Genomic DNA, 25,816 nt, shown 5'->3' with positions numbered 1-25,816 from the left:
CACATTCTAATTTATTTTATTGCTTTATTTTCAATCACTTTAGATTTTATTGCTCCTTTTATATTCTGTTTTGTGCTTACTTATATTCTTTTCCCCCTATTGTATCCTAATACTCTCACTGAGAAAAAATATAATTTAAGATTTCGGTTCTACAAGCTTCAATGTTGGATGATAAACTGTCAAGACAGTGTGACTTGACTGTCTCTGTCTGTGTGTCTGTGTGTGTGTGTGTGTGTGTCTGTCTGTCTGTCTGTCTGTATGTGTGTGTGTGTGTGTGTGTGTGTCTGTCTGTCTGTCTGTCAGATTGTGTCTCGCTGTGATATCTGTCTCCTGCAGCAGGTGAACGATCCTCAGCTCACAGCCATCAAGAGTCTACAGGCGTCCCTCAACAGGTACAGTGAAAGGTACTGAAACACGCTTACACACAGTGACCCCTGCAGGTCATGAAAGGTACTGAAGCAGGCTAACACAGTGACCTCTGGAGGTCATAAGGTCTTGACAAACGACACAGCATTGTATAGTCCCAAAGTCACGCCCTCTTCCGTGTTCACCATACGAACCAATGGATTTTATCTGCCATTAATTTTTCCATCTACATTTTGTAAAATGCTTATGAAAATTGTTAAAAAAAAACAAAAAAAAAACGGATTAAACAAAATCAATGTTTTTATTTCTTAGTTTTGGCCCGAGTTAAATGTTTTATGGTTTCTCCTGATTCTAAATATAGCTGAATCACTTGGTTTGACCAAGTAAAACTATTTTTATAAGCATTTTATGACATGAACTTGAGTAAATGAATGGCGGATGAAATCCATTGGTTCGTATGCTGAGCACGGAAGAGGGCCTGACTTTGGCTCTCTGTTCTCACTGGGTTCCACCAACAGGTTTTTGAGGACCTTAGACTAAGGGTGCTTTCACACTGGCGCTCCGGTAGCGTTCCCGAGCACACTTGTCCCCACATTGACCCCAGTTTCGGAACATTTGATGAGTGTGAACATTGCGTTCCGTTCCGTTCTGCGCCCGGGCGCGCACCGGGGAACCGTGACAGGATCCACTTGAACAGGTGGTCTGGGGAGCGCTTTGGCGCGCCCCCGGGTACGGAACACTTGCGAGTGTGAAAGCCAACCGTTCCGAACCACATAGACAACACACGGAGCAAAGATAAACTCCAGGCATAGTTGATGATGCATTCAAGTGCACTCTGTTCCGTTTCAGAGCGCGGAAGAAATGTTGTAATGTGAAAGCTGACCAGCGGGGGAGAGAGGGGCGGGGGGGGGCAATCATTCCCGGGTGCGGAACAGAACAGAACGAAAGCAATCGTTCCCAGTGTGAAAACAGCCTTAAGCTGTCGATAGCCGATATTCTGTACATTTAACTCCAGCGTGATTCCTGTTAATTTCCTTTTATAGCTTTTATCACATCAGGAAATATTTGCAATTCTTCTTTTATCTGAGTTGTTTTTTAAAGTAAATATTCTAAAATAAACTCTGTCTAAATATTAGGGGTTAGTCTCAGTAAAGAAGCATGTTAAGTCATGTTAAGGAAGTGTCTGGCTTCAGTTCTCTGTTGGTTTGACTGCTGGTTGTGATTGACAGGAGGCGGGGCTTAGCGCAACCACAGAGAGCAACTATTAATAGACTCATTTCACAGCAACCGTTTTGAGCTGGTAAAGTAAGTGGTGTTCCAGTGCCAGGGCCCTCGTTAATGTCATTGGTTACACCTGCTTTACCACATCAAAACGGTTGCTGTGAACAGGGCCTATTGGTTGAAAGATTTATTTGGGGTTGGAAATGCAGGAAAAGGGAGAAGCAGAAAGCGGAAGTGAGATCAGTGAGATAAATCATGATGTTAGTAATGATTGTTAATGTTTCTGCTGTCCTCCAACAGGGAAACTGACAGGTACAGTGGAATTTATTATCATGATCCAATGCTCTAATCAGAACAAAATCAGCGGCAATGATGACTGACTTGGTGGAAATGATCAGACTTCACCTTCAGAAAATTCAACTGAATTAATTTGAATGGGATGATGAAGCCACTGGGGGGCGCTGCTGCCTTCTCTGCTGGTCACACTTGTTACATGCATGCGGTACAGAGCACTGTGTATCTCTTATGTACAGCCTTGTTATTTACTGAAGCTTTCTTGAAAACCTTCTGAAAAGAGAAAATGGTTCCCAAAAGCTCTTTTAGGAACCCTTCTCTCTTTTTAAAGGGGTATGCTGCCCATCTCCAGTACAGTCTGTCTTTCTCTGTCCCCTGCTGGCCAGTTCAAAGTTAGGCACAAATTTAGAATTAAATTAAATTAATTAAATTAATTAAGTTTGCATTTTTGCATTTGGTTTGTTCAGGCTCGATCACACTGATCAATTACAAGTAAATCGGAACTTCACCCAAGTCACATGACTGATAAGTAGCTCATGTATTGGACATAGTTTTGGTCATTTCAGAAGAACAATACAATGACATGTTGACATCTTGCTTGCAACTTGAAGTATTTAAACTCGAGTTTACTTATTTAAAATCAACCATCAACAAACCTCAGCTGTTATTGTTCACTTTTAGTGAATAGAGTTGATCAGCTAACATGGCCGGCTTACGTAGCTTGGATGCTAATTTGCCACGCCCCCTTTTCAGTGCCATGCAAATGGCTGAGTGTCTATTTGAGCGAGCTTACGATCCGAGAGAGAGACCATTTGAATGAAAATGGACAGCGCTCCCCTTTAACCCATTGATACCTGATGTAGCGTTTGTGTGTGTATCCCTTTAAGACCGCGAACCACGTCACGCAGTTCACGGTCTTAAAGGTCCCAATTCGTGCAGCTGTAACCTCTTAAAAACGTGTGTCTCTGGTCCATAAAACATGATTCTGGATTAATTTGTCGAAAATATAGCAACCCTGTTTGTTGTGACGGAGTTCTCACTTCCTCATCTCGTCGCTTCCCAATGGCCTGTTTCTATAATATATTCAGAACTAACAGTTCCCATTGGCCGCTGAGGGAGAGCCCGCCCCAGGCTCCCAGCGGCCAATCAGATTAGCATCTGTGGACCAGCACGCTAGGTTGTGAGTTATCGTTAACACATTCAGTGCCAGCGACGCCATATGGCGTCATTAGAAATTTACCGTACAGTGCCAGCGACGCCAAATGGCGTCATAACTCCAAATTGTTTTTTTGATGGGGGGGTGTCGATCTAAGCTTCTTACGTCGCCTCTAACAATATTGTAGCTATTGGAGGTCGATAACCTATTTTACAAACCCATTAGGTGGCGACAGCACTCTCCTGATCAGAGAAAAAGGAGCCAAACACACAGAAATAGTCACTGGGGAAAATGAGGAAATCGCATCGCATCCGTCCGTATGCATCGACGTGCCTCCATAAACGAGCACAACGCCAGCTGTGCCCCCAGCAGCAGCATCCGCTGTCACAACTGAGCACCTCCATGTACGCTGCAACAGCACATTCACATAATCAGCCTTATTATTCCGAACTGGAAGCATGCCAGCCCGTGACAAACACACGCGGAACCAAAAAGCTGAATGTCGCGCACCATTCACTGTGTGTGCGCAGCAAACTCAGCAGAGACTGAGAGCCACCAGACACATAAGACACACCCAGGAGGCGTGTGCAGTTGAGGGGGGGGGGGGGGGGGGGAGCACGCAGAGCAGCAAAGCAGCATACACTTCACCCAGACAGACCCAGACATCAGAAAATTAGCTTCAGAGTCAGTGATGTGCTTGAAATGTTTAATTTCACAAAAGGCTCATTATCTCAGCTCGTAGAAAAAAAGGGATGTTTTTGCTTCAATCAAGCTATCTTCTCCGGCTCATAACTAAAGAACGGAAAATGGGATCAATAAACTTTTTTTTGCAGGTGATAGAAGAGAGTCTCATCGTTATTTGTGCGTGTTCAGTGTTTACATAGTAATTATTAAAAAAATTATATGACTGTTTTAAAATGCATTGCGGTCTATGTGGCACAGCAAGCAACCTTTTGCCCAAGGGCCGTGGCACTGAAAGTGTTAACTTAACGGTTACTACGCTAAAGAGAACATCTCAAAATGCCTAGACTTACCGAATGCACCTCTGCAGTTGCTGGATCACGTACAGTTGGCGTCGCTCCAGCTAGAAGTCTTAATTTTGTGGCTATAGACTAAATGGTGCAGGTAGCTTGTGTGAGAGAGACCCGCGCAGTATGCGTGAGGAAGCTCGTGACGTCCCAAATCCCCTCTGGGCAAACGAAGCGTTTGGGGGTGTGGCTTGGAGGAGACTGCAGGGGGGAGCTGGATAGGGACAAATCCAACTGTGGCAGTTCTGAGGTTGTGACCACTCATTACAGGGAGGGCTGACAGCAGTATATATGCATTTACAAGTAAAAACAGCTTTTGCACGGAATGGGACCTTTAAAGGGATACACACACAAATGAGGGATATACATGCAAATGCTGCATCAGCTATCAATGGGTTTAGGGATCTTCAGGTCACAACCATAGCAATCTCTGAACCCATCGCACTGTAAACAATCATGACCGGCGCACGAAAGAGGAAGTCTTTACCTGAATAGTTTTGCAGTCGTCGTCGTCGTCGTCCGCTTCGCTCAACTAGAGACTGAGAACTTTCCCGCAGCTTTTGTTGTTCAAACTGGGCGGATCATCCATTTTCAATGTTTTAAAAAGCTTTCTCCGTGTTACAAAGGGATTGAGTGTATCTCTAGTTTGTTTCCCTATGGGGGATAACGGGGGAGAGCGTCATTCATTTCCAGTAACCTGACAAAACCTGCCCATGATGAATATCTCCCCCCGGGGACAAATAAAGTATAACTAACGAACTAACTAACTAACTAAATAACTAACTAAAGGGGCGTAGGTTTGTTAGCGGCCGCTCCCGCTAACAAACAAAGTTCCCAGACGATTGGTAGGTGGAGATCTCCAATTGTCTGGGAGCCGAGACTATGGCCCGGATGTCCGCTGGTGTGGCAAAAGATGGTATAGAATACAAAAACCTCACATCCAATCAGAAACTGGGCTCACTGTTACTTTGGAAAACCCATGGGTCAAATGAAGATACACGAGCCCAGATCAGCTGCCCTGGTTTATTATCATAGAGCCAGAATAAACCATTGGAGTCTGATTTTCTCGAAAAGGACTGCCCACCCCACACACACAGAGTCCCCCTTTTTGATCAAACTCATGCACGTCACAGAATAGATGGATGGATAGATAGATAGATAGATAGATAGATAGATAGATAGATAGATAGATAGATAGATAGATGGCTGGATAGATAGATAGATAGATAGATACTGTATATAGATAGATAGATAGATAGATAGATAGATAGATAGATAGATAGATAGATAGATAGATAGATAGATTATTAATCCCGAAGGAAATTCTGGAAAGAGGAAGGAAATTAACAAGCCTCCTTTTTGCCCTGGCCGCCATTCAACAATCACTACTGAGGTCGCCCTGCCCTGGCAAACGGCCGTCCCACTTGTTTCTCCCAGTAAGTTTCCCCATCTCTTCAACCCAAATTCAATAGCACATTCTCCATCTGTTCCCATGTTTCCTGCAGGCCTGCAGGGGGAGTTCCCATGTTTCCTGCAGGCCTGGGGAGTTCCCATGTGGGCCCCCTCCCCTCTCACAGAAACCACACCCCTCCCACCAATGACCCCCCGGAGTTAATATACTTCCACAACCTAACGCTTGGCGCTCCTTTGAGGAACCCTTTCGTTTATTGATGAAGTCCGAAGGAGCTTATAGGTTCCTCTTGAATCTCAGAAGAACCAACGATGAAACTCAACTTTTTACAGTGTAGGGAAGGTGTTTTGTGTGTGTGTGTGTGTGTGTGTGTGCGTGCATGTGCATGCGTGTGCGTGCGTTCGTGTCTGTTGCTGTAATGGCTGCTGCCTGTGTTTGGAGTGCTGTGTTTTGATCATAGATCTGTGTATGTGTTCTGTTGAGGTATGACCCGTACCACTACATGTCAGTGTCCAGTGACAGTCTGGGAAACGCAGCCGACGACATGCAGCAGTATGTTTTCATCTACAGGTAAGAGACGTCACACTGTCCTGTACTGTCCTGTCCTGTACCGCACTGTCCTGTACTGTCCTGCCCTGTACTGTCCTGCGCTGTACTGCACGGCACTCCACTCCACTGCATCAATACAAACTGGTCTCTCCAGCCTCCTAGATGCTCTGCAGTCTGGACTATAGAGACAGATCAACTTCCAGTCACTTGCCTCTTCCGGTGCCGTAAATGTCTCTGCTGATACTATAGCCAGAGACTAAATGTCTCTGCTGATACTATAGCCAGAGACATTTAGCTTTAGGAGTCCTAAATGTCTCTGCTGATACTATAGCCAGAGACATTTAGCTTTAGGAGTCCAGAGAAGTCTATCATTTCATAGTATTGACAGAGCCTGGAAGCTGAGCGCTCTCTATAGTCCAATGTCCCTGGCATGTCCTTTGTTCACCCTGCACACCTTCTGGCTGGGTTCTGATTCACTGCTCGTATCTGATCTGTGTTGTAGGGCTGCAGCCAACATCGTATCTGATCTGTGTTGTAGGGCTGCAGCTAACATCGTATCTCATCTGTGTTGTAGGGCTGCAGCTAACATCGTATCTCATCTGTGTTGTAGGGCTGCAGCTAACATCGTATCTGATCTGTGTTGTAGGGCTGCAGCTAACATTTACTTCTTGATTTAATGTATTTTCTCGACTAATCACTTAGTCATTTGGTTTATAAAGTGTCCAAAATGGTGAAAAATGTTGATCACTTTTTTCCAAAAGCCCAAGATGACGTCCTCAAATGTCTTCTTTTGTCCTGACCAGCGGTCCACAACCCAAAGACAATCACTTTACTGTCATATGTCTTCTTTTGTCCTGACCAGCGCTCCACAACCCAAAGACAATCACTTTACTGTCATATGTCTTCTTTTGTCCTGACCAGCGGTCCACAACCCAAAGACAATCACTTTACTGTCTTTTGTCCTGACCAGCGGTCCACAACCCAAAGACAATCACTTTACTGTCTTTTGTCCTGACCAGCAGTCCACAACCCAAAGACAATCACTTTACTGTCATATGTCTTCTTTTGTCCTGACCAGAGGTCCACAACCCAAAGACAATCACTTTACTGTCATATGTCTTCTTTTGTCCTGACCAGCGGTCCACAACCCAAAGACAATCACTTTACTGTCATAGGTCTTCTTTTGTCCTGACCAGCGGTCCACAACCCAAAGACAATCACTTTACTGTCATATGTCTTCTTTTGTCCTGACCAGCGTCCACAACCCAAAGACAATCACTTTACTGTCATATGTCTTCTTTTGTCCTGACCAGAGGTCCACAACCCAAAGACAATCACTTTACTGTCATATGTCTTCTTTTGTCCTGACCAGCGGTCCACAACCCAAAGACAATCACTTTACTGTCATAGGTCTTCTTTTGTCCTGACCAGCGGTCCACACCCCAAAGACAATCACTTTACTGTCATATGTCTTCTTTTGTCCTGACCAGCGGTCCACAACCCAAAGACAATCACTTTACTGTCATATGTCTTCTTTTGTCCTGACCAGCGTCCACAACCCAAAGACAATCACTTTACTGTCATATGTCTTCTTTTGTCCTGACCAGCGGTCCACAACCCAAAGACAATCACTTTACTGTCATATGTCTTCTTTTGTCCTGACCAGCGTCCACAACCCAAAGACAATCACTTTACTGTCATAGGTCTTCTTTTGTCCTGACCAGCGGTCCACAACCCAAAGACAATCACTTTACTGTCATATGTCTTCTTTTGTCCTGACCAGCGGTCCACAACCCAAAGACAATCACTTTACTGTCATATGTCTTCTTTTGTCCTGACCAGCGGTCCACAACCCAAAGACAATCACTTTACTGTCATATGTCTTCTTTTGTCCTGACCAGCGGTCCACAACCCAAAGACAATCACTTTACTGTCATATGTCTTCTTTTGTCCTGACCAGCGGTCCACAACCCAAAGACAATCACTTTACTGTCATATGTCTTCTTTTGTCCTGACCAGCGTCCACAACCCAAAGACAATCACTTTACTGTCATATGTCTTCTTTTGTCCTGACCAGCGGTCCACAACCCAAAGACAATCACTTTACTGTCATATGTCTTCTTTTGTCCTGACCAGCGGTCCACAACCCAAAGACAATCACTTTACTGTCATATGTCTTCTTTTGTCCTGACCAGCGGTCCACAACCCAAAGACAATCACTTTACTGTCATATGTCTTCTTTTGTCCTGACCAGCGGTCCACAACCCAAAGACAATCACTTTACTGTCATATGTCTTCTTTTGTCCTGACCAGCGGTCCACAACCCAAAGACAATCACTTTACTGTCATATGTCTTCTTTTGTCCTGACCAGAGGTCCACAACCCAAAGACAATCACTTTACTGTCATATGTCTTCTTTTGTCCTGACCAGCGTCCACAACCCAAAGACAATCACTTTACTGTCATATGTCTTCTTTTGTCCTGACCAGCGGTCCACAACCCAAAGACAATCACTTTACTGTCATATGTCTTCTTTTGTCCTGACCAGCGGTCCACAACCCAAAGACAATCACTTTACTGTCATATGTCTTCTTTTGTCCTGACCAGCGGTCCACAACCCAAAGACAATCACTTTACTGTCATAGGTCTTCTTTTGTCCTGACCAGCCGTCCACAACCCAAAGACAATCACTTTACTGTCATATGTCTTCTTTTGTCCTGACCAGCGGTCCACAACCCAAAGACAATCACTTTACTGTCTTTTGTCCTGACCAGCGGTCCACAACCCAAAGACAATCACTTTACTGTCTTTTGTCCTGACCAGCGGTCCACAACCCAAAGACAATCACTTTACTGTCATATGTCTTCTTTTGTCCTGACCAGCGTCCACAACCCAAAGACAATCACTTTACTGTCATATGTCTTCTTTTGTCCTGACCAGCGGTCCACAACCCAAAGACAATCACTTTACTGTCATAGGTCTTCTTTTGTCCTGACCAGCGTCCACAACCCAAAGACAATCACTTTACTGTCATAGGTCTTCTTTTGTCCTGACCAGCGTCCACAACCCAAAGACAATCACTTTACTGTCATAGGTCTTCTTTTGTCCTGACCAGCGTCCACAACCCAAAGACAATCACTTTACTGTCATATGTCTTCTTTTGTCCTGACCAGCGGTCCACAACCCAAAGACAATCACTTTACTGTCATATGTCTTCTTTTGTCCTGACCAGCCGTCCACAACCCAAAGACAATCACTTTACTGTCATATGTCTTCTTTTGTCCTGACCAGCGGTCCACAACCCAAAGACAATCACTTTACTGTCTTTTGTCCTGACCAGCGGTCCACAACCCAAAGACAATCACTTTACTGTCATATGTCTTCTTTTGTCCTGACCAGCCGTCCACAACCCAAAGACAATCACTTTACTGTCATAGGTCTTCTTTTGTCCTGACCAGCGGTCCACAACCCAAAGACAATCACTTTACTGTCATAGGTCTTCTTTTGTCCTGACCAGCGGTCCACAACCCAAAGACAATCACTTTACTGTCATAGGTCTTCTTTTGTCCTGACCAGCGGTCCACAACCCAAAGACAATCACTTTACTGTCATAGGTCTTCTTTTGTCCTGACCAGCCGTCCACAACCCAAAGACAATCACTTTACTGTCATATGTCTTCTTTTGTCCTTGCCAGCGGTCCACAACCCAAAGACAATCACTTTACTGTCATATGTCTTCTTTTGTCCTGACCAGCGCTCCACAACCCAAAGACAATCACTTTACTGTCATATGTCTTCTTTTGTCCTGACCAGCCGTCCACAACCCAAAGACAATCACTTTACTGTCATATGTCTTCTTTTGTCCTGACCAGCGGTCCACAACCCAAAGACAATCACTTTACTGTCATATGTCTTCTTTTGTCCTGACCAGCCGTCCACAACCCAAAGACAATCACTTTACTGTCATAGGTCCTCTTTTGTCCTGACCAGCCGTCCACAACCCAAAGACAATCACTTTACTGTCATATGTCTTCTTTTGTCCTGACCAGCGGTCCACAACCCAAAGACAATCACTTTACTGTCATATGTCTTCTTTTGTCCTGACCAGCCGTCCACAACCCAAAGACAATCACTTTACTGTCATATGTCTTCTTTTGTCCTGACCAGCGGTCCACAACCCAAAGACAATCACTTTACTGTCATAGACCTGACCAGCGGTCCACAACCCAAAGACAATCACTTTACTGTCATATGTCTTCTTTTGTCCTGACCAGCGGTCCACAACCCAAAGACAATCACTTTACTGTCATATGTCTTCTTTTGTCCTGACCAGCCGTCCACAACCCAAAGACAATCACTTTACTGTCATATGTCTTCTTTTGTCCTGACCAGCAGTCCACAACCCAAAGACAATCACTTTACTGTCATATGTCTTCTTTTGTCCTGACCAGCGGTCCACAACCCAAAGACAATCACTTTACTGTCATATGTCTTCTTTTGTCCTGACCAGCGGTCCACAACCCAAAGACAATCACTTTACTGTCATATGTCTTCTTTTGTCCTGACCAGCGGTCCACAACCCAAAGACAATCACTTTACTGTCATATGTCTTCTTTTGTCCTGACCAGAGGTCCACAACCCAAAGACAATCACTTTACTGTCATATGTCTTCTTTTGTCCTGACCAGCCGTCCACAACCCAAAGACAATCACTTTACTGTCATATGTCTTCTTTTGTCCTGACCAGCCATCCACAACCCAAAGACAATCACTTTACTGTCATATGTCTTCTTTTGTCCTGACCAGCCGTCCACAACCCAAAGACAATCACTTTACTGTCATATGTCTTCTTTTGTCCTGACCAGCCGTCCACAACCCAAAGACAATCACTTTACTGTCATATGTCTTCTTTTGTCCTGACCAGCGGTCCACAACCCAAAGACAATCACTTTACTGTCATAGGTCTTCTTTTGTCCTGACCAGCGGTCCACAACACAAAGACAATCACTTTACTGTCATAGGAGACTAAAGAAAGCAGAAAATAGTCACATTTACGAAGCTGGAATAGGAGAATTTGAGTGTTGTTGTTTTTTGTCTTCAAAATGAGTGTAAACCAGCCATTCACAACCAAGTGGGCCAGCAAATCATTTGCAAAACATGACGATCTTTGTGGAAAAAAAAGTAATCATCATTATGTATCAGAACGTATTTCTCCATTGTTCAATGATACCATTATTTAATTTGTAATCAATTATTCGTTAATTAGCGGTTTATGCTCAGAGGTGGGCTGCGAAAAAATTTGAGATTTTCAAGTGGGCCATGAGTGAAGGTTGATGATGAGGCGAGTAACTTTCTGTCGATCAACAGATGAAGCAGCTAATGGTTGCAGCTCTAAAGTGTTCTTTTAGAAATGTATTCTACTTCTTCCTCCAGCTTTTTCACAGATGACAGTCAGCCTATGGAGTGAATTGTGGCTCAGTATTCAGAAACAAATAAAATATAATACAAGCTAAAATTAATAAATGATAATAAACATTGATAACTTCCGTCCTAGTCCTAGTCTACGACGTAGTAATGTGACTGCTACACACTGGATCGTGTATATATCCTATATAGAGACAGTGAGTGATGTTTGTTGAGCAGCATCTGTTGTGACTCCTGACAGGAAGGAGACAGCACAGCTCACAGGACAGCATCAGTACCAGAAGAAGCAGTCGTTTGTCAGAGAGCCGTTCGCCGTTCGCTTCCACAGCGATAAAACAGGTCAGTGGAACTAAGAAGCTGACGTGTCTTTTCTCAGCCAATGAAATCATTTCTCCCCATAAACCAATCAGAGCAGAAGGGACGAGGGAGGAAAAGAGAATGGGGGGAGGGATTAATGAATGTGTAGGGGGGATTCATCAGCCAATCAGAAAGCACAGGTACAGACAGAGCTGACATGACAGAGACGCTGTGTCCCAATTCAGCGGCCACGGCCTTCGTCGGCCGCGGCCTACAGAGGTCTGTCCTCCGCGGACCAGTCAGGGGAGTGCGCAGCCTTCAGTCGTCTAACCAATGGTCAATGCAAATCACAACATGAAGTTACAACGCATATATGTAAACGAGCCTGATTATCAATTCAAAAGAAAATTAGTGGCAACACGTTGCTGGCTGCGGTCAATGCAGTGAGCGCGACAGAGGAAAAATGGTAGCCTAATACAACTGGTCCGATGAGATGGAGGGGGGAAAAGGCTGAAGCGAAATTGCATCACCAACAACAGCCAACGCAGCCCCCCCCCCCCGCTACTTATATGTTCTCAAATGAATCTACAGAATGACCGTGGTATGAAATTAACTGGGGCTTTCCAGTTGCAGTGAGCAGACCGGGCGGCGCTGGATACGGATAGCCAGCTAGGGCTGTGTTACATGGAACCAGGCAACCCGGGAGACAAGCCTCTTGGACGGCCGTCAGCAGCGGTAGCTCCTGCTGCACGGAGTGACATGGCAGTCTAGTGGAATGCTCACGAGCCACGCTCTTGAGCTCTTTACAAAAGAAACACGTCACATTTTTTCACAATACTGACAAATATGAGATCTACAATAATCTAAGCCTCGGTTAATCACCTCTAAAGTTGACAGAAGTGCATTTAGTAAGGAATTTGCAAACGAGGATTGTAAGATCTTACCTGTTGCCTGTATGAAAAGATGGCGGCGATTTCAGAATTTTCAGCCTTGCAAACCTCTCGCGGATTCTCGCGAGATCTTGAATGCCACAAAGGCCACGAAGGACAGAACACTTGCATCCTCAAGTTTTGAGAAAAGGAGGCTGCATTTGTCGGCTGCATTTGAAGGAGCCTTTGAAATGGGACAGCCTAGGTCGCGCGCAATGACGCAATCGGTCTTCAAATCTAGCCTTGGTGGACTGCAGCCCCTGAATTGGGACACAGCTAGAGTCTGTGCCTGTGCTTTTTGGCTGTTTATATAGCACCGTGTGTAGGACACACATTCTTTATGACGACCTACAAGCCTGACGGTGGTTTTGGAGCGACACTACAGAGCGTTTTCCTCCTATTATTCTATGTATGTAGATCTGTTTTGTTTGTATTTCCTGTGCAGGACATTTATCCATTGTATTGATCCAATGTTGGAACTCATTACTAAAAATAGCATTAATGTGCATTAATGAGCGTCCCTGACATTGATGATGTACTGCTTGTTGCTTAGATCAGTGGTCCCCAACCACCGGGCCACGGACCAGTACCGGGCCGCAACACATTTGGTACCGGGCATTTATTTATGTTTGTAGTTGAAACAAAAACATAAATACTGTATGCTACATACAGTACAACACAAAAGGCTGTTATTTACCCTGATCGCCACCTGGTGAGTAATATACAGTATGTAACTAAAACCATTAAAATTGACAACCGGGTCCGCAACTTTTTTTTTCCATCTATCTACCGGTCTTTGGCACAAAAAAGGTTGGGAACCCCTGGTTTAAATGACAACATGTACTGAGCAGTTAGCTTGTTTGTCTGTGCACACATCTCTGCATCAGGGATTGTGTGTTTTGTGGAGACAGATTTCTTCTCTTCTCTCTCCACTTGATTTGGCACCATTAGTGTTGCATTTATTTCACATGTATATTGATGTCACTTTGTACTGCATGGTTATATTGTATGTTCCTGCTTTGTTATACTCCACTCTGTCACATGACTGTCAACTCACGTGACTGAGTCATGTGACTGGGCCATGTGGGTATTTAAAGCCCCATTCAGCAACTTTTCAAAGTTTTGTTATTGGAGAAACTGCGCCCTCTGGGTGCAATAGCATCGATATCAATATCGATATCGCCGTTCAAAGTCAACAAAACACAGCGGCAGAAAGCTCTATGTACATGTTGTGACATCGGGTACTCAGCACGTGAGAAAATAATAATCCATAGTTACGTGAAACGTCATTTTCGTAGCAAATCCGCACCGAGTTACTTCCTTGTTTTCAAGAACAAAACACTCCCGCTGTACAGCGCATGCATGCATCTTGCCACCGGGACGCTGGCACCAAACTGCTTAAGCTGCGTTCACACTGACCTATTAAAGTTTTTCGCTGGCATCGAGTTTACATACAAAGTCAATGCAAACGAGCGATTGAGCGTATATTCGCCATGGAGAAAAATCGCTGGGCGTCCGAGCGACAGAGACAGAGCGATAGGGAGAAAATTTGCTCGTCGCCCGAGATGAAATATCCCAACTCGAGCAAAATTACGCTGGCATCAGTCGCTCGCTGTTCAACGCTGATTGGCTGCCGTGTGAGAGTGAGTCAAGGATCACACTGGCTTGGAACAAACCGCTGGTTTATTGTGTGGCAACAAACCACATTGACAGGCTGACAGCTGACATGAAGTGAAGTCTGTACTACCGGTATAGAGCTTGCGTTAGGGGCACGTTGATAGGCTTAGCTTGTAAACAACTACGGTGGCTCGTAGTGGACAAATATCATATTGCATAACGTTATAGCCCCCAGATGTCCGTCAATTATTGTGCCTGTTGACGAGCGATTTAAACAGAGCGACAGAGTGATTCCAAAGGGTTGAATCGCGCGACAGAGAGAAAAATAAATATCTCGGTGTGAACACAGCTTTAGTCCCAGGAGAGGCCTTTAGAGGGCGCTGTGTGACCAATAGAGGTGACATTCTCCCTGTTACAAGTCACTCTACCATCCTCAATGACTAAAAAGCTGTTCTATTAAGGTGAAAAAGTGACTGATTGGGGCTTTAAGATGGCGTCTCACTCTGTCCTTTTGTCTGAGGAAGAGCAGTCTGCTCGAAACTTCACCAACGGTGCAATACAATTAATTCACTGGAGCCCATGCAGTGTGCGAGCTGTTTTATTTATTTTTTCTCTGCTGAAGTTGATAAAATCTCGCATCCAAACATGATTAATACAGTTGACAGACATCACACAGGTAATAGCCTGAAAAAATACATAGAATACACAGAGTAAAGTTTGTTGCTCACATAAAAAGGGTCAGTTGAGTTTAGGTTGGTTCATCCTCTGCTATATTCCTGGATACATCCAGTTATTATTAGGTCAGTGGAGACAATTCAACAGGTCGTTTCTGGTCAGGTCGTCTTTATAGTTGCAGCTGTTCTCATAAATAAACCCATACTGTGCATGCACTATAGGAGTGAAGCACTAGGGGGCGTTCTTCACTGTGCTTATGGGCAGGATTGTAATACCCAAGACAGGTAATGTCTCCATTCATCCCCATCCAATCCTCTATCGATCCTTTGGACAACAATACGATATTTGCTGATATCACAAAGTCTGCTACGATACAATTTCGATTCGATTCATAGGCCTGTGATCAATATCAGATGATATCATACAGTGTGCCCAATTAAACACAATGATATCAACTCACAAAAAGCAACTAAAATGTGATTTGACTATTTTATTTCTGAGCTCTTCCAGACTTTTAAATGAAACACAATAGATCTGTTGTTCACGATGAAGTGCGACATTTCTCATGTTTATGTGCAAATGATTTTGATCGGTTAACTTAAACAGCCCTTGATGACCTTTGAATAGGGATGTCACAATATATTGTCCCACGATATATCGCGATATCAAAACGTGACAATATGTATCGTTGAGATGAAATCTCATATCGCGAGAAAAAGAAGCTGAACATGGTGGCACTGATCTGCATCTGCGGAGGATGAAAATGGTGAAATGACTCAAATTAGCGTGGAGGATGCCCCCTCAACTTACAAATCGATTGCAAAAAATAAAATATCGTATCGTATCGTTATTGTGAACCCAATATCGTGTATCGTATCGTGAACTGAGTGTATCGTGACACCCCTACCTTTCAATCATGAACATAAGCCGTGCAAATCTATGCTTCATCACCTTGGATTTAGAAGGTGTATATGGCCATATGGCGATATATATATTGAGGTTTTCACTTTTGATCGATACACGATACGATACCGATGATGTATCGATATATCAATCTATATCCATGTATCATCCCGCCCCTAGTAATGATGTCATCCTTCCCTCTCTCCCTGGCTCCTCCCACTCTTCCCTCTCTCCCTGGCTCCTCCCACTCTTCCCTCTCTCCCTGGCTCCTCCCACTCCCCCCCCCCCCCCCTCTCTCTCTCTCTCTGAGCAGTAATGAAGGACTTTGTGCTGGTCCCGCTGCACACGGCGGCCCAGCATGCCGTGCAGGAGATCGACCGGCTGTACGACGTCTACCAGGAAGTCAGCAGGAAGTGGAACACCACGGTGAGGAAGCAGGAAGTGGATGAGGAGGGAAGCGGCCTGGAGCTTAACGCTTTTCTCAGCAGCAGTATTTCTTCATCAGTGATTACGATATGATGTGAATGCAACATTGAATAATGATTTGTGTGTGTGTGTGTGTGTGTGTGTGTGTGTGTGCGTGTGCGTGCAGAATGTGATGTTCCTGGGAGACTTCAACGCCGGCTGCGCCCACATGACCCGGGCCGACAGGAAGCGGATCAGACTGTTTACCGAGAAGGGCTTCTATTGGCTGATCGGAGACAAAGTGGACACCACTGTCGGTGACATCACCAACTGTCCCTACGACAGGTGTGTGTGTGTGTGTGTGTGTGTGTGTGTGTGTGTGTGAGAGAGAGAGAGAGAGAGAATGGAGACATGCAGGAAACAAACAGAGGGGCGCAGACAAAATGGCGGGCCCCCGCACGGAGGTGACCTCAGCAGTGGAAGATGGATTTCTCAAGTCCTGTGCCGTCACTATGCCAAGTCTAAAGGAACCTGTTTTAGTCCTTTCTGGACATGCAGGGTCGTCCAACAGAACTCAGACTGTGTCCAAAGTCACTTGTAATGTTTTTGTTGTTATTTAAACCTCACTCAAACCATAACCCTAACCTCAAACAAGTTGTTTTACTTGCCGAAACTCAACCAGGAAACGTGTGTGTGTGTGTGTGTGTGTGTGTGTGTGTGTGTGTGTGTGTGTGTGTGTGTGTGTGTGTGTGCGTGCGTGCGTGCGTCAGGATCGTGGTGCGCGGTCAGCCCTTCCTGAAGAGCATCAGGCCATATTCGGCTCAAGTCTTCAACTTCGCCCAGGAGTTCAAACTGTCCAGGGAACGGGTACGACTCTGTCTGTGTGTCTCTCTCCATCGTCCTATACTTACCTTCTGTCTGTCTAACTCTGAGCTCTGTTGCTTCTGTCTGCCAGGTGTCTGTGTGTCTCTCTCCATCATCCTATAGACCAAATCACCGTGACGTCACCATGTAAACAAATTTACTTCCGGGTACCACTTGGGGAAGGCGGCAGGTTTAAATGTGCGTGTTGTCAAATAAATGCTGTCAAACCCTCTCGTTGTTTTCGGCCGACTACTTTCAATTTAAATGGTTAAACGGTTGGTAAACATGCTTGTCCGACGTATCTAGCCTTTCTTCTGTGTTTGTTTTATGTAGTGTTAGCTAGCTAATAACGTTTGTTTGTCTGTCAAACTCGCTGTTTTGCAGACTCGTTAACGTAGAAGAGCCTCGTGACGCGAGGTTACGTTAACGTTACAAACAGAGCTACTGACGCCACGTTAATTTAATTTAGCGTCAAGACTACTCTGGTCTGGTCCAACAGGTAAATTAGCTAGTCTGGTCTCCACTAACGTTAGTGAAAGTGTTGTTATGAATGATATTAAACAACAACACAACACGGACGAACCATTTTTGTCTTCTTTGTCTGTTTTTGTCTTCAACACGTCAGTTTGTGCCGTCCACCGCCATTATAATGTGTGGACCTCAGTGGTACCCGGAAGTAAATGTAAACATCCCGCTGATTTGGTCTATACTTACCTTCTTCTGTCTGTCTAACTCTGAGCTCTGTTGCTTCTGTCTGCCAGGTGCTCAAGGTGAGCGATCACTTCCCTGTGGAGGCGGAGCTCAAGTGCTCCATCCCTGGCTCCGGCCACCTCCCTCAGGCCCCGCCCCTCCTGCTCCTCCTCAGCCTCTCTGTGATCGTCCGCTCCTGTCTGTCTGCTCTGTGATCGTCCGCTCCTGTCTGTCTGCTCTGAGATCTTCTGGTTGACTCTGCTATAGGTGGTTTAGATAGAGCAGAGCCATAGAGATAGTAAGAGTTATGTCATCTCCTTTCACTCCAATGGACCTTATTTTTATTTATTTTTACGTCACAACCATTCCTAGAAGAAAGGTTCTGGATTAAACGGCAGAATGGACCGTTTGTGATGTAGGCTACTTTTAAAAGGGTATAAGATGTTTTAAAGATTCAAATTGTATATTATCAGCTTTATTATCGCATATTTTATGCCTTCCAACGGCCCGCCACGTACTTCCTGGAACTATCCTTGAAGGTGCCTGGAATGTAGCTACCGGAGTTAACCCATTGATACCTGATGCAGCATTTGTGTGTGTATCCCTTTAAGACCGGTCTTAAAGGGATACACACACAAATGCTGCATCAGGTATCAATGGGTTAAGTGACGATCAAGCATTTTGGACTTTCTGAGTGGTGTAGTTTTACTAGTTTTACCGATGCAAACGCTAAACATTTTTAAACGTCTTTAAACGTCAGGTACTGCACAGAGTGTGGACACTGAGTGTGGACACTGAGTGATCAGCTTGTAGGCTCTGCTGGACATCAGCAGACTGTTGTTCTTCTCACAGCAGGGAAAGCAAACGGAGTCAGGAGCCACTTTCACACACAGATCGCGCAATATCGCCGTTCAGAAGGCCCGCAATGCGTGCGTTTTCAGATAGCATCCACCCCTCCCGGATTGAAATGAGGGTGAACCATGGCCGCTGCTGAGTTTCGTTATTATAATTCATCAAAGTCCGACAAATTAAAAATATGCTGGTTCACCAAGTCCGGTGAAAATGTATTTATATATTATATTATAATATTATCATATTATTATTATAATTATATTATAATCATCAGCCTGGAAACATGTTGGACTGAGCATCCTTCCTGTTGCCTAGCAACACAAACCAAGCAGCAGACGCTTTGAATTGAAACAAACTGATGACAGCAGGCACCATGTGTGCCGGCCACATGTTCACATTTAACATTCTGAGCGTCGGCCTCACTGACAAATTCCATCAAATACCAAGACTTCTGAAAAGACTTCATAGGATTGTCACATGATCATGATCGATGACGATGACAATATTGATGCTGTGAAGAAATCCCCAATATCTCACTACTATAACGAGGCGCTGCGGCGCATCGCGTGCCACACAATTGCTCCACTGTTCAGCGGGCGACTGCGCGTGTGAAGCTCCGCTATAGCGATTACCGTAAATTTCGGACTATAAGCCGCGGCTTTTCCCCCGTTTTTTGGCCCTGCGGCTTATATAACGGTGCGGCTTATCTATGGATTTTTTCAAAAAAAAAAAAAAAAAAATCTCTCTTTTTTAGCACTCTTTCTAACTATAAATCCACTTCTGTTTTAATTTCCTCTCTTGCCCTCTTTTAACAACATAACATAACATAACATAACACAACAGAGGTGGTGTTGTGTTATGTTGTTTTGTTGAAATGTTAATAAATGGGAGCTTCCTCAAACAGCCATCTCTTTCCCGACAATCCCCTCTGTGCATGAACCCTTACATATGGTAATTAAACATTAAAACACAATAAAAAAAATAAAATAAAAAAAACATTAAAACACCTGCGGCTTATAGTCCGGTGCGGCTTATATATGTAACAAACAGGCAATTTTGCTGCTGCGGCTTATACTCCGGTGCGGCTTATAGTGCGGAATTTACGGTAATCAAGGAAGGAACAAAGCAGCTGTAACATGAACCCTCCTCAGTTCTGCTCCAAGTTTCCTCCTTCAGGAGCCTTTAATAGGTGAAAGTGCCAGCTGTACATACTGTATATTTTCAGTCAATCAGTAATCTGTAATAGATTACATTTGAGAAGCATGCGCGGCGCCAGGGGGGGGCTAGGGGGGGCTTCAGCCCCCCCTGAAATTAGCCAAGCCCCCCCTAAGCCCCCCCTGGAAATTTCTTTGGAGAAAAACAATTTATAACACTAAACTAGGCTAATACATCATAGAAGTGAAAATTCCCAGCATCCTTGAACACAGCATCAGTGGCTGTCTGCACCGGGCCGGCCCATTTTCTATAGAGGGGTTCTCCCCATACTGGCGCGTATTATTGCATGGTGTGATAGAAGGACCTCCCCTCTGCTCTGCTCAAAGTGGCCTGTTCCATCTCCAAGGCAAAGCGTCTCTCAAGTAACCGCGGAAGTTAAACTTCCATAAGACATGTCAATATCTACGGAAAATGGACATAAAACAAGCGTCTAGCGTTAGTATCGCGCGCCTTTATATTGATCAAGCGTTTATGTTGATGGCTATCACAAAGGAGATACTTTATTTTGCTTTGTACACGGACTGGACTGGAGTGGACAGCACAGGTTCTAGGATCGAGCGCATTAACAGGTAGGCTGCCTGCCAGCCCAGGGCATTGAATTTATATTTGATATATACATAATGGCTTTGTTAAGACTGCGTTGCCTACTGTGCTGTTGTGTTTTTTGGCCGCCGTGCTCATGCGTGTGGTGTGAATGTGAACATAACGCCGGGATTGCACTGGTTGCATTTGCGTTGCGTTGCAGCTGTTCTCCGGTTTCACTCCGTGCTCTGTGCTCCGCCAACACTAACCGGCTGCGTGCAGAGCACGTCGCGGCTCCGCTCCACCAGACAGCTGGAGTGATGAGACCGACAGGTTCTCACGGTGAAATCGAGCGAGACAATTTGTATGTTGGATAAATACAACAACAAACAGGCAGAAGATCATTGTTCCCAACTGGAGAAGCAGAGGAGGGGTGGGCTTGCTTGGTGTTGTCCTTGTAAAAAGGATGTGTTGTGTCATATATTATTTTGTGGTTTTCCACTTCAATTATGAACTTTTCCTCATACTTGTTTGTCCTCTGGCTTGATATTGAATGCTGTAAACACCTCTGCCCTGTTGATTTCATGCCTGGCTCCGCCCAACTTGCTGGGCTTTGCTTGATTTACCATCTAAATGCGTGTGCTGCATATAGCCTTGTGTAACTGGACTCATCAGTCTCAACATACAGTGTGACATAGGGCTAAATACACAGTCAGTCTTCAGCTCATTGAAGCACTTACATGCATAATGTTGGGTTGGGGATTTGGCTCTCAAAGGAAAAGCAGTGGGCCCTCCTTGTCTAATATTAGAGCCTAATTCACACCCTATCAATCATATTATTATTATTTCTTATGTTAGTGGTTCTCAACTTTTTTACACAAGTACCTGAGAAATTACCACCATATGAATGTATGAGAGGGAGGGGCCCCCGCGTACCACCAGTGGTACCTGTACCACAGGTTGAGAAGAGAACCACTGTCTATTTATGTAGAAAAAGTTAGCCCCTGCTGTAAATATTTAAGCCCCCCCTTAGCCCCCCCAGCCACAATTGGCTGGAGCCGCTACTGTTGAGAAGTAATCTATCTGATGGGCATCATCATGTCTCCTCTTTCCACTCTAACCAGGAAACGATGCAGACTGACAACAACAAATGCTATTTTATACTCTGTACAGAAACACATGTTTTGGAATGTTTTATGAATGGGCTATTTTAAGACATTTTGTGTGTATGTTTGGTTTTTGTGTTTGTAAATTTCAATAAAGTTTTTAATCCTGAAACTGGATGCATAACATTTGTGAGATGTCTTGGAGGCCATTTACACCTGGCACTGACATGCGTTTTTTCTGTGATCAGATTACAATCGGATATTGCTTGACCACGTTAGCCTGATTTCATTTACACCTGGCGTTAACATGCATTTTGGGTGATCACATTGCAATAATCTGACACACACACACACACACACACACACACAAACACACACACACACACACACACATACACACATACACACACACACTGGAGTTAGTAGTCTCAATACCAACACTTGGTTGCAACAGTCTGTGACCAGTAGGCCTATACATGTAGTTTTGGCTCCTGCAAAACATCTTGTTGTACCACCAACGAGGAAGAGAAACCACTTCCTTGCAGCATAGATCGTATTATGCTTTTGAAGAGGACTCGTATGTTTACGAAACAAAAAGTCCCATCTTCTGGTTTGCGGCATCCACTCTTCTGTTTGGACATATTCACATTTAAGAACCTGGAACGACTTTTCCCCACAGGGAGCTTCTGTGATCTTTAAATCTTGGGCTGAAAAGGGATTACAAGATTTATAGATTATACAAACCAGATGAACAGATGATGTTTGAAGAAGTAGCTGATAAATATAATATATATATATATATATATATACATACAACATACCCTGCAAACAGTTCACCTACTTACAAGAGAGAGACTTCATCAGAAAACAGCAAAGTCAATCACTAGCCATCCCCAATATGTCAAAATAGAGGAGGTAATGGTGATGTAGTGTTTGGGCAGGGGCATCATCTCTAGGATATATAACCAGTCCTTGGAGTCTTCCATGGAGAGAGGACTTAGATGATGAAGACATCACCATAGACCAGAGGTTCTTCCATGGAGAGAGGACTTAGATGATGAAGACATCACCATAGACCAGAGGTTCTTCCATGGAGAGAGGACTTAGATGATGAAGACATCACCATAGACCAGAGGTTCTTCCATGGAGAGAGGACTTAGATGATGAAGACATCACCATAGACCAGAGGTTCTTCCATGGAGAGAGGACTTAGATGATGAAGACATCACTATAGAGCAGCATGGAGAGAGGACTTAGATGATGAAGACATCACCATAGACCAGAGGTTCTCAAATGTTTTTCACCCAAGGACCCCTTACATGATAGAAAATCTACCGGGGACCCCCTCATTCTGATTTGTGATTTTGGGCTAAGCTTAATTGTTTACACGGTAACGTGCTTGACTTAAATTGATAGGTGTGTTAGAATAGAATGTAATCCATGAACCATTTTAGATTTAAAGCGTACAATATTTTCGTTGAACTATAAAGCTTTTGCAACAAAAAAAAAACGTTTTTATTTTTATTTTCCTGAAAACTTTTCGCAGAGACCCAACGTGCCACCCCCATTTGAGAACCACTGGCATAGAGGACTGGGAGGAGGCATGTGACAAAGCGCAATGTCAAACAATTCACTCTGGCCTTAAATTTGCTGCAGGATAACTGGCTGATGTGAATCTATGTAACTCCAGAAAAGATCCACAAATACAATGGTGCCATTCCTGATGTATGTTTCAAGTGCAGAAAATACAAAGACACACTTTTCCACTGTCTTTGGCAGTGTAGCCAAATCAAAAGGTTTTGGGACGCAGTAAGAGGGTGTATCCACTCCACGACATATTGTCCATACAAATACCTCTAGACCCGAAGCTCTTCATACTAGGATTATACCCAATTCATTATAACATCAGAGGGAGACAGAAAAGAGTTATTGCTGTAACATGTAATTGGTTTGGTAGGCCGGTATAATAGGTAGATGGATTTCTGAACTAACCACAACTCTGCCCTTAGAGAAAATCACATATACCATCAGGGGTCAATAGGGGTGTCACGATACACTCAGTTCACGATACGATACGATACACGATATTGGGTTCACGATAAAGATATGATACGATATTTTAACAATATTTTGTTGCGATCGATTTGTAAGTTGAGGGGGCATCCTCCACGCTAATTTGAGTCATTTCACCATTTTCATCCTCCGTGTCTGTAACGTCCCTCGTCTGTTCAAACAAAGCAATGAAAAGGAGAGTGAGCATGCAATCAGATGCAGATCAGTGCCACCATGTTCAGCTTCTTTTTACCACTTTTTTTTTTACTTACTTTGTACCACCTGCTACATTATAATCATATAGAAACATCTCTGGGAATTATGTTTTCCATCCCGAGAGGCTATTAGCCTACCGGAGTGTCTCCTGGCCAATCCAGGAGGTTTGGTAATACTATTTGGACCGCTTGTTGCTGGGTTAAATAAAACTATTATACTTCCTAGCTATACAGTCATAGCTCAGTTACAAGTTACACAGTTAATTGATGTTACTTTCCAGTTATAGGGACATAGCCCATGAGTTATACAGTCTTCTGTCTTATTGGAAAAAAGGAAGATGTATTGATATGTGGTTCTATATGATGCCTATGGTCACATTTGTGTTGTATCAACAGTAAATGCTATTTTAGGGCAAAACACTACACTTTACCAAAATGAGGAAAGGAAACTATTTCCACACAATTGTATGCATTTGAATATGTAACATGAAGCCAGAACATACATGAAGACTATTTTGATGGTAGTGTTTTAATTGATCACACCAGTGTGTAGTTGATGCTGTGTAACACATCAACATATCATAGCTGTGTGTTTTGTTTTGGTGGAAAGAATCTGTTTTGAGAAGAGAGAACATGGTTTTGAGTGTTGTGTCACTTTATAAGAGATTTGTGGAGTTTTGACAAACTCTTTTCAGTTTAGAGTTTTGACAAACTGAGCCACAGTTATTGGAAATGTGTTCAAACGTTTGGAGAAAAACTGTAAAGACACAACACATGTAGACATTTTCAACACGTTTAATTCCTCAATGTACAGCAGTAAATTAAATTGAAACTGAGTGAAAAAAGTAATTGTAATTTAAAAAAATATATGATAAAGAACGTAGAATACAGTAAAAATAATTTCCATGTATTTACGTCCAATGAAGAAAACAACAGTTTGTACATAAGAAAGACAACAACAAGCCTCACAAGCCTCCTCCATGGCCCTTCTCTCTTTCTGTCTCTGTCTCTCTCTCTCTCTCTGTGTGTCTCTCTCTGTGTGTCTCTCTCTGTCTCTGTCTCTCTCTATCTCTGTCTCTCTCTCTGTGTGTCTCTCTGTCTCTCTCTATCTCTCTCTGTGTGTCTCTCTATCTCTCTCTCTCTCTCTCTCTCTGTGTGTGTGTCTCTCTCTCTCTCTCTCTGTGTCTCTCTAATTCAAATTTTTCAAATTCAAATAGCTTTATTGACATGAATGTCATAACAACAATATTGCCAAAGCATCAAGAAACAATCACATTCAACATTACCATCACTCCTCATGAATAATACAATAATACAGTAAAACAATACATACAATGCAATAATAATCATAATCATAATACACATTAATTATGAAACATTGAGATTGAGACACATCAGTGTCCATGTGTGTGTGTGTGTGTGTGTGTGTGTGTGTGTGTGTGTGTGTGTGTGTGTGTGTGTGTGTGTGTGTATAGGTCACTCACTGTCCCTCAGGTTGTGGCATGTTGAGACATATTGGACAGACAGATGAGCCCTGTCTCCTTCTCTTAGGACTACTTTTAATTTGGAGCTCATTCAGTTCTTTGAAGTCTGGAATTACAGAGTTGAACTTATTGAAGTAAATATTCCTTGTTTCTTCAAAGGTTTTACATTGTAGGAGGAAGTGCATCTCTGTTGACCTCACCTGTCAAACAGTGACCACATGTTCTCTCTATCTATCTCTCTGTGTCTCTATCGCTCTGTGTGTCTCTCTGTCTATCTCTCTGTCTCCATCTATCTGTCTATCTATCTATCTATCTATCTATCTATCTATAGGTTAGCATAAGGTGCAGCCAGTGACATGTGAAGGGAGTTTTTAGACACACACACACACACACACACAAACCTGCATGTGTGCGTTCACGTTCACCACTGGAGTCAATGCAGAGAGCTGAGAATTGAGGCTTTGTGTTCAGATTAGTTTGTGTCAGAATTCTAGAGGCAGATTTTCACTTCTAGCTGCTTCCTGTCATGTGATCTAAACATAT

At 43.7% G+C, this 25,816-nt stretch overlaps 1 protein-coding gene across 4 annotated transcripts in view; it reads left to right on the top strand.

Moving 5' to 3' along the window:
• LOC310795147 (deoxyribonuclease-1-like 2) overlaps nucleotides 1-21,687 on the top strand; it is a 59,179-nt gene extending 37,492 nt beyond the window's left edge. The window contains exons 3-10 of one of the 4 annotated variants that reach the window (XM_083657191.1): nucleotides 304-392; nucleotides 1,888-1,899; nucleotides 5,960-6,046; nucleotides 11,689-11,786; nucleotides 16,182-16,294; nucleotides 16,461-16,618; nucleotides 17,044-17,140; nucleotides 17,899-21,684. In XM_083657191.1, the coding sequence (XP_083513317.1) occupies nucleotides 304-392; nucleotides 1,888-1,899; nucleotides 5,960-6,046; nucleotides 11,689-11,786; nucleotides 16,182-16,294; nucleotides 16,461-16,618; nucleotides 17,044-17,140; nucleotides 17,899-18,042 (798 nt within the window). In that variant the 3' untranslated portion in view covers nucleotides 18,043-21,684. Of the gene's footprint in view, nucleotides 1-303; nucleotides 405-1,887; nucleotides 1,900-5,959; nucleotides 6,047-11,688; nucleotides 11,787-16,181; nucleotides 16,295-16,460; nucleotides 16,619-17,043; nucleotides 17,141-17,898 lie in introns of all 4 variants that reach the window. The other 3 variants (XM_083657193.1, XM_083657192.1, XM_083657190.1) reach the window with 3 other exon arrangements.
• Nucleotides 21,688-25,816: the final 4,129 nt, after the last annotated feature.

The sequence above is a fragment of the Poromitra crassiceps genome (genome assembly GCF_964638095.1).
Source record: "Poromitra crassiceps genome assembly, chromosome: 20".
NCBI lineage: Eukaryota > Metazoa > Chordata > Actinopteri > Beryciformes > Melamphaidae > Poromitra > Poromitra crassiceps.
This window is presented reverse-complemented; position numbering and strand designations above follow the sequence as displayed.